The sequence below is a fragment of the Brassica napus genome, chromosome C7 (genome assembly GCF_020379485.1).
Source record: "Brassica napus cultivar Da-Ae chromosome C7, Da-Ae, whole genome shotgun sequence".
Taxonomy (NCBI): Eukaryota; Viridiplantae; Streptophyta; class Magnoliopsida; order Brassicales; family Brassicaceae; genus Brassica; species Brassica napus.
Window position 1 is genome coordinate 14,821,639 of NC_063450.1, and position 10,533 is coordinate 14,832,171.

A 10,533-nucleotide genomic window follows, 5' to 3' on the forward strand; every position below is an offset into this window, starting at 1 on the left:
ATATGTGGTTTTCAAAATATTAATTTTACTAAATATTATCAAAATATATTGAAATGTTAAGAAAAAATAAAGGTATTTTCATTGTGAATATAAAACCAACAATATAATGTTTAGTTTGTACTTATATGAAATATATATATAGATATTATTAATTTATGTTTTAATATGACCATATATTTATATAGAATTTTCTAAAAAGTTACTATCTTATTATTTTATCGATTTGTGTCATATTTTGAACCGGCCTAATTCGGGACCGAAGAAATTTATTATTTTATAGAGATTTTTAATTTATCGAGTATTAATTTATAGAGTAACTACTGTACTATTTTGATTAGTAGTACTCAGAGATTTTATTTTGCGAAATAATCTACTTTTTACGAAGATATTGTTCAGATAATTCCACTACAATCATATTTACGACCATTTAAAATTCCTACTATACTACAGATCCATAAACATAGCTTAAACCTAAATACAGTTTTCAAAAAAAAAATCAGCCTCTCTCTAAATTACTATCTACTCTTACATTATTTACATTACCCATGGTATATACTCCATTTTAATGATATTCTATAAAAACAATTTATCAAAAACAACTATAAAAACAACACGAAACACAAAAACACAGTGGTGAAAAACGTTTTCATTCTTTTTAAATGAACATCAAATGTTTTTTTTACATTACCCATGATAAAAACTTATTTTGATGATATCTATAAAAAAAATCGTCAAAAAGGGACATAAATTGTCTCTATTTTGAACTTTAAATCTCATTAATGGAGGATGAGAAGTGGAGCACGATGGTAAGAAGAAAGAAAATGATATTAGTGTGATTATATTGGTTAGGGTTTTCTTGTGGGTCAAGTAGTTGAAATTTATGGTTAGTTTATTAAATTGAATAATTTAATATATAATGAGGTGGAAGATGAAGTGTAATATTTATATTAAATAAATAGAAAGTTAGTATAGGAAGTGCAATGATAAATGGGTAGTGAGAATAGAGAGGAGACAAGGATAATAGTTTTTTTATGATAAGGGCATATTGAGTTAAAGGCTGCCATAATTGGATGGATTAACAGTAAATTCAGCTTATTTACGGCTGACTTATTAGAGAAAGATTAATTACTAGAATACCATTCGTTTGACGGCTGATTTATTTGACGATACGGCTGAGTTATGATTTTGCATCCTAATTACGGCTGATTTATTAGCAAAAGATTAATTACTGAAATAGTATCCACGTTACGGCTGACTTACATTGTACATGAGGGCTGATTTATTCTTACATTGTACATGAGGGCTGATTTATTTAGGCTGAGTTATATATTCGTTTGGCGGTTGACTAACCGATTTTCCATGTCATCCGCCATGTCATCAACTCGGATTTGCCATGTCATCAACTCGGATTTGCCATGTCATCATTACTCTAATGTTATAACAGTAAAATAAGGGTCTATGTTATCTTTATTCTTCATCATTTTTATCTGTCTTCTTCATCTTATTCTTCATCTTTCTCTGAGATCTTATGGATCTGGTAATTATTGTTTCCACAACTAGGTCTATAAACATATATTTAAAAAAAAATTGAAAATCCGAAACAGATCTACTGCAGTCGTCGTCGTTTTCGATGATGATCACTTAAAGATAAGCTTCCTCTCCTCCAGTGTCTTGTATGGCGGTCCGACATCCTGCAAGAATGCATCCGACATCCTGTAAGAATTTTCCCTCTCTCATTGGATTCGTCGTCTTGCAGAAGAAAAAAGACTCAAAGAGAGAGATGAAGAATGTAAGTCCTGTAAATTGTAAGAAAAGGATATAGTTGAGCATAAAAGTAAGAAAAGGAGAGAAGACGAAGAATAAGATGAATTTGAAAGCTGATTTTATATGTTTGATGACTCATATGGTGCGTCATCTGAATATGATAACTTTAGTTCATACAGTGAGTCTCCATCACATACATTACGGCAGAATTATGCATACGTTACGGCTGAGTTATGCATACGTTACGGCTGAGTTTATACGGCTGAGTTTATAATTTTTTATAACTTTATAGTTCTATAGTTTAGTGTTTGAAGTTCAAATTTACGAAAAGATTAAAGTTTTAATATTGTGTTCAAAAGATAAACTTTATAGTTTTATAACTTTATAGTTCTATAGTTTTGGGTTTGAGGTTCAAATTTAAGAAAAGATTAAAGTTTTAATATTGTGTTCATAGTTGAAGGAATGATTTTTTTCCCGCCCAAAATATGAAACGTTGCGAAACAAATTACACTCTGAGTTATAGGAACGTTATGGCCGGCTTATACTATTCAGATACGTTACGACTGAGTTATGCATATTTTACGGGTGAGTTATGCATACGTTACGGCTGAGTTATAATCAAATTAAAGCTGAGTTATGCATACGTTATGGCTGAGTTTATAATTTTTATAACCTTAAAGTTCTATAGCTCAGGGATTCAGGTTCAAATTTAAGAGAAGATTAAAGTTTTAGCATTGTGTTCAGGGTTGAAGGAATGAGTTTGTTCCCGCCCAAAATATTTTGTTCCCGTCCAAAATACGAAACGCCGCGAAACAAATTACACTCGACGGCTGAGTTATAGGAACGTTACGGCTGGCTTATACCATTCAAGAGACAAATCATTCGCATAAACAACATAGATCTAAAAAATCAAAAATCTGAGACAGATCTATAGCAGTGGTTGTCGTCTTCGATCATGGTTGGTTAGAGAAGAAGCTTTCTCTCTTCCAATGTCATGTATGGTGATCCGACATCCTGCTGCTTCGTCTCTCATCGAATTCGTCGTTTTGTAGAAGAAGAAAGAGTCAAAGAGAGAGAGATGAAGAGGCTAAGTTCCGTCAATTGTAAGAAAATGAAGGCTATGGTTTAGTGATTGTAAGAGAACATATATAAGTGAAAATATATCAACTGAATTTGAGTTTTAGGGTATATTTGTATAAGTGATTGTAAGAGAACATATATAAGTGAACATATATCAATTGGATTTGAGTTTACGGTATATTTCTATAAGTGATTGTAAGAGAACATATATCTCAAGATCAAATTAAAGTCTCAACTTGAAAATTCAAGAAACTATACACATTCAGTTGATTTATATTCACATGATATTGATAAGATGATCTTCAATATAACTTTTTAAAGTACTTAAATTCGGTTTTTCGATTTTAGGGTATGTTTGGGATATGGCTGAGTTATCTAAACGACACAGCTAAGTTATATAAACGATACAACTGAGTTATCTAAACGACACGACTGAGTTATATAAACGATACGACGATTTGGGATAAAAAGCTTGTGGAGACGATTTCAGAGTTGAAAGAATGATTTTGTTCCCGCCCAAAATATGAAAGTCGCGGAAAAAAATTACACTTGACGGCTGACTTATAGGAACGTTACCATTGACTTATGCATACTTTACAGCTGAGTTATGCATATGTTACGGATGAGTTTAATTCTAAACCAACCCTAATCTAAAACCTAGAAACAAAAAGGCTTGCAGCCGTCGTCAACAAACTCTAAAACTAACTAAATCACTGTGTGTTTCTTCCACATAACGAGGCCGCAAGGTCATTATTGTCTTCTTCCTTCGCAAGGTCATTATTGTCATTAGACCATTAGATCAAACTAATCAATGGTCAAGAATTATAATCCTTATACTAAAAAAACTAACCAATGAGAAAGAAGTTAGAAGATAACCTCAAGATGGATTTGTAGCCTTTAATTAAAACAATCAATGGTTAATGTTTTAATTTTGATGGTTAAAATTATATTTTATATTAAACTGTATTTTTGATAAAGTTTTAAATTTTAAAACTTGTATTTTCTTATGTTGATTTTTTGATGTGTGGTTTAAATATGAAATTTAAAGTTTAGGGTATATAATTGAGTGAGTTTAGGGTTTGGTATCTAGTGTTTTGGGTTTCAATTTAACATTTAAGATTATATTTTTAAATAACAAAAAAAATTAGAGTTTAAACATTTGTAGTTAGAATTTATGGTATATGATTAATTAAATTTTGTTTAAAATTTGAAGTTTAATGTTTTATGGTATAGGTCAACGTATGTTGTTTAGGGTTTAGGGTTAAATGTTCGAAATAGATATGGTTTGAGATAATATTTTGAAAATATTTGACTTTATAATTTTATATTTAATATTTTTAGTTTAAATTTTAAAATATTATAAAATATTATAATTTTATATTGAAAATATGGAACCCTTAGACTAAAATCAATCAATGGTCACGAAAAAAGCAATACAAATTTCAATTTTAGTTCTTTTCAAAAAATTTTAAAAAAATTGCTTAAATTTAAAGAATATAGCTACGATTTTAAATCAAAAATTAAAATAGAATTTCAAATTAAAGATTACTTTTTAAAAAAATGATTAAAATTTGAGTTTAACTCTAAACTATAAACCTAAACCTTAAACTTTAAATAATAAAATTATATCGGATTTAATGTTTAAAGATAAACTTTATAATTTTTATAACTTTATAATTCTATAGTTTAGGATTTGAGGTTTAGATTTAAGAAAATATTAAAATTAGAGTCTTGTAAGTAAGAATTGTATAAGTGATTGAAAGAGAACATATATCTGAAGATCAAGTTAAAGTATCAACTTCAAGAAACTATACACATTCAGTTGATTTATATTCACTTGATATTGATAAGATGATCTTCAATATAAGTTCTTAAAGTTCTTGAATTCAATTTTACGATTTTAGGGTATGTTTGAACGATACGGCTGAGTTATCTAAACGATACGGCTGAGTTATCTAAACGATACGGCTGAGTTATCTAAACGATACGGCTGAGTTATCTAGACGATACGGCTGAGTTATCTAAACAATTTCTAATTTTAGGGTATGTTTGAGGTGTGGTTGAGTTATGTAAACGACACGGATGAGATATATAAACGACACGACTGAGTAGTGTAAACATAGCATAAATCAAACACAAAATACATGGGTGATTTATGTTTATTACATAGAAAACCAAAAATACAGGTTTTCTGCACCATTCCGATGATAACTCGTCCATGTATCCAAGCTTCAATGAACTCCTCTATGTCGTCTCTGCTGAATCTGTCACTTCTTTTCGTCTCCTTCATTCTCTTTTTGTTCAATTTTCTCTTTCACTCAGATCTGAAAAAAAAATTAGATAATCCAAATATGAGTATCAAATCACAAACAAACTTAATTAAATACATCCCACAATTGCTGATCTGGGTGTTTTTTGGAATGTATTTGTCTTTTCTCCTCGGAATGCACACTTCTTATAGCTAGGTTTTCGGAGATTGGCGGGAAGTAACTCAGCCACAACTGCATATATAAACAAGCCATAAAAGAAAAATAACTCAACCACAACATAAATTAAAATTCAGCCACAAACTCGGAAAACGCTGCAAAGAAGATGATTTCGGGCGATTGCAGCGAAAAATATTTCGTAGAAACGATTGGAGACGACGTTTTCGGGGAAGACGATATCGGAGAAGAAAAGACAGAGAGTTAGTTCGAGGAAGAGGGAGTAAACACAATGTCGATGACGATTTCAGGGAAGAGACGGTTAGGATTCCTTTAGTTCTTCGACGAAGTTGTGTTGTGTTGTTGTGTTTTTTTTTAACGTTATGTAATTAAAGAGATGGTTGATGGTTCTCTATTGCTGATGTAGATATTTAATTAGTGGTGTGGATTTAATGTTTAAAAATAATTTCAATTAAAAAAAACTAACCAAATACCCTTATTGTCATTTACTAGGGGTATCCAAACATTCTAGTAATTTTTAAAAATGTATAACACTCTAGTAATTTTCTCAAAAAAAAAGAAGCTATTTACACTAATCACGATTTTTTCTGGGGCTTAAACCATGGTCACTTTCAGCTCTAGAAACCACTGTACTACTTTAGACTACCTGCACCGACTCATAACTAATAGAATGTACCTTGTTCGCTTGTATAGTGTCTAGTTTTGTAGCTGGAGTGTTCAAGGCTGGTTTTGGTCCGTTCAGCTTGGATATTTTATGCATTCTTCCCCTTTAACTCTCTTGTACTTGAAATAGTTGAGATCTTCAAATGATTCACGTGCCTTGCTTCATAGCCCTTTTCATGCTTTATGTCCTCTCTGTCAGCCAATCAAATCCTTTTGATGATATATATCGGCTCCATGTGGTTTTGGCGAGATTCTTGATGTTATGAGTTCCATTTCCTGCCAAATATATAGTATTACTAGATTGGAGTTTTGTTGAAAGTCTGTTTTTTTTGGTGTAGGTTTTTCTTCTAGCTTCCTAGCATTGGAATACGTCATTTGTTGCTCCTTTGTTCTTGGTTGCTAAAGAGTAATTTCAATCTATAGTAACTAGAAAGTATTAGATTAATGTAAATATGATATTTCCTGTGTTGTACGTTTTGCATATGTTAACGAGTGCGCATGTATCTTTTAATAGTTTTTTTTCCAGAAATTATTCTCCTAAAATAGTTTTTGGTTATTGTCTTGAATGTTATTGAAATTCTCAGCCAAGTAAATTTACTCATCTTCCTTTTAAGTTTTAATTCCGAGATGAGCAAACTCGGAAGAGAATTTTGAGAAGAGGTATGTGGAATATCGTGGGGATCCCAATGATTGTGTCGAGGTGGTCTCCAGTTGAAGAAAACGATGAAGAAGAGCAAGAAATAAAAGTTTTGCCTATGTGGGTAACACTAAAAAAACGTTCCACGTAGAATGTTTTCTTGGAAGGGGCTTGGTTTCATTGCTAGCTCCGCGGGAAAACCGGTTAAGCTTCACCCAGAAACTGAGTTGTGCTCAAATTTCGAGGAGGCAAAGGTGTTTATAAATGTAGACATGACAAAAGAACTACCAACGCTATATCAGTTTAAGTCAAAGAAAGGCATTAATGCAGCAGTGGAATTTTCATATCCATGTTTGCCTAAAAAATGTTCTTTCTGTTCCAAATGGGGTCACCCGGGCAAGGAGTGCACTAAGACAAGAGCTAAGGAATCAACAGTTTCGGGAGATCAGTCTGTGGGAAGTCCTGTGAAGAACACCACAAGAACGATCTCACAAACAGAAGAAGTTGGTGCCACTGAGTCGAAGGAGAACGAGATTGCAATTATGAAGGAATTGAAGGAGAAAGAGATTGTAAATGTGCAAGAGTCAGAAGTGGAGAAAGACATAGAAACAGAGGCAGTCTCATATGCAGAGGTTAATGTCGTGATCTCGCCGACTGCAGAGGAATCAAACTGGAACCAAGTATCCCCAGGAAAAGTGGGAACAATTTCTGGAAATAAGCAGAATCAGACAGTTATTTCTCCATCACACTTTCAACTTCTGGCTGACGACGAACAGATAGATAACCCTGAAGAGGATGAAGAGCAGAATGATATCGATCAGGGTAGTACGGTTCTGGTGATGGATGAAGTTGAGAAAGGAGAAATACTCAGCAGCGAAGGAATTGCTGGGGGAGGGGGCAGTTAGTGTAAAAGGTAAAGCCAAGAAGATCAAATCAAATCGAGCAGGAAGAGTAATGCTACGCGCAAGCTCTTTCTCCGCTGCCACGACCACTCGGGATTCAAAACCTAATGGTACGAGCAGGAAACGTTCGTCCAAACATCATTAAATATGTCGGGCTTCTTTTGGAATGTTCGTGGCTTAAACAAATCTGTTAAACATTCCGTGATAAAGAAGTGGGTAGAGGAGGGAAATTTTGGATTTGGTTGTTTGATTGAAACAAAAGTGAAGGAAGAAAAGGCTACAAAGTTGGCTGGAGATATTTTTAGTGGCTGGTCGGTTCTAACGAACTATGAATACAATCACCTAGGACGTATTTGGGTGGTTTGGAAGAGCAACGTGAGACTCACTCCTTTTTTCAAAAGCAGTCAAGTCATCACTTGCTCGGTAAAGTTGGCTGAGATGGAAGAGGAAATTTTTTGTTCTTTTATCTATGCTTCCAATCTGTTGGAAGAGAGAAAGGAGCTTTGGAGAGACTTGTGTGATCACCACAACTCTCATATTATTGGTTCGAAACCTTGGATCATTTTTGGAGATTTCAATGACACTTTGGATATGGATGAACATTCAAAGTTTGAAGATTCACCCATGGTCACAGAAGGAATGCGAAGGTTTCAGAATATGGTTAACCAGTGTTCTCTGGTAGATATGTCTCATCACGGTCCTCTATACACTTGGAGTTAGGGGCGGGCACTTTACCCGATATCCGAAGCCGCACTTGAACCCGATCCGAAAAATCCGAACCGAAGTAGCAAAATATCCGAACGGGTATTGAATTAGAAGAGATTGGATATCCGAACCCGAACTGGTAATATCCGAACCCGAATGGATATCCGAAGATAACCGAACATATGTATAATTAGCCATATATTTCTAGTTTACATCTCTCATTTTATATAAAATATTTATATTAATACTACACATACTTTAAGTTCATATGATATACATAGAATTACGGAGAAAATGATTTGTTACTAACTTAAAATGCATGTCAAACTTTTTATTTCAAGAATTAACAAAAAGTTACATCCACAATTTAAAAATAATAACCAAACTAACGTCTTTTTTAGTTTCAAAATCTATTAACCATTCAATCTATTAAAAATAAAAAATTAGTTAAGTGAAAGTTATATTTTTAAATACAAGAAATTTAAGAAATGAAATTTTTTTTTTTTTTCAAAATCTAAATATCTGAACCCGATCCTAAATAACCGAACCCGAACTAACAATACCCGAACCCGACCCAAAGTACATAAATACCCGAACGGGTTCTATACCTCTATACCGAAATACCCGAAAATCCGAAATCCGAAATACCCAACCCGAACCCGAATGGGTACCCGAATGTCCACCTCTACTTGGAGTAATAGAAGGGGATCTGACCTCATTTCGAAGAAGTTGGATTGGGTCCTGATGAATCAGGCTTGGAATCAGTCTTACCCTCAAGCTTATTGTGTCTTTGAATCTGGAGGCTGCTCGGATCACCTACGATGTCGCATTCACATTAATAGACCAGAGAGGCAAGCTAGACGAAAGCCTTTTAAGTTTGTTAATGCAGTTCTTGAGTTAGAAGAATACAAGCCAATGGTCAAGCAATATTGGCAAGACACAGAGCCAATTTTCCTCTCTACCTCCTCTCTTTTTCGATTTTCGAAAAAGCTTAAGGGGCTGAAGCCGCATATCAAGAAGCTGGCGAAAGATAGAATGGGAAATCTGGTAAAGAAGTCTCGAGAAGCATATGTTGATCTCTGTGAAAAGCAGGAAGCATCTCTTCTTAACCCATCTCAGCAGCACCTGGAGGTAGAGAATGAGGCATTCAGTAGATGGGGGTTTGTAGCACGGTTGGAAGAGAGTTTCTTGAAACAAAAGTCCAAGCTCCATTGGTTAAAATTTGGAGATCAGAACAACAAGACTTACCATCGTGCAATATTAACTCGTGAAGCCACTTACTGCATTCAGGAAGTAAGATGCAGAGACGGTACTATGACGTCTGATGAGTCTGAAATTAAGCTTGAAGCAGAGAGTTTTTTTCTTGAATTTTTACAGTTTCAACCAGAGGATTATGAAGGCATGGGAGTAGAACAGTTGCAGGAACTTCTCCCGTTTCGTATTCTGAAACAGATTATCAGCAGCTGCTTCGGTTTGTCTCCCCGGAAGAAATCAAAGGGGGCCTCTTTTCTATGCCAAACATTAAATCTCCGGGACCAGACGGGTTCAACGCAGAATTTTATAAATCCTCATGGGAGATTATCGGAGCAGAATTTACAATCGCAGTGCAGGCTTTCTTCGCCAAAGGTTTCCTACCTAAGGGAATAAACTCAACGATCTTAGCACTAATTCCCAAAAGGATAGAGGCGATTGAGATGAAAAATTATCGGCAGATATCTTGCTGTAACGTAATCTACAAGGTAATCTCAAAGATTATCGCAAAAAGACTGAAAATGATTCTTCCTCAGTTCATTGCTGCGAATCAATCTGCTTTTGTTTCAGAGCGGCTTCTGATAGAAAACATTCTGCTCGCAACCGAGATAGTCAAAGATTACCACAAGGAAAGTATCTCCTCAAGATGTGCCATTAAGATTGATATCTCAAAGACTTTTGACTCCGTTCAATGGAGTTTTTTTTCTCAATGTTCTTACAGCTTTAAACTTTCCGCAGCAATTCATCCACTAGATTTCTTTGTGTATGGGGCTGTTTGTTAAACCATTTGTCATCTCCATCTAGATGATTCATTTGTATGATCTATTTAGATGATCCATTCAAATTTTTGTGACTGTTTGTTTGTCCATCCAAATAGCTCATCTAGATGAATCATCTAAATGAATCTTATGTTTGTTTCTTTATTTTCATTTCCATCTAAAAGAGTTTAGTAAACAAATTACCAAAACACCCTTGTGTTGATTTAATCATATATTTGATATTAATTTTAACTATATTATATTTAATTATTTAATCTAATATATTTACATTAGGATTATTTCAAAATTAACGAGTTTTTTTGCGGTTT

General features: G+C 33.7%; 1 protein-coding gene across 1 annotated transcript; it reads left to right on the forward strand.

Annotated features, from left to right (window-relative positions):
* Positions 1-4,711: 4,711 nt before the first annotated feature.
* On the forward strand, positions 4,712-8,268 carry LOC125590317. The gene has a single exon (XM_048763779.1). It carries the CDS (start codon positions 6,741-6,743, stop codon positions 7,491-7,493), a length of 753 nt encoding a protein of 250 aa, XP_048619736.1. The 5' UTR covers positions 4,712-6,740; the 3' UTR covers positions 7,494-8,268.
* The last annotated feature ends 2,265 nt before the right edge of the window (positions 8,269-10,533 follow it).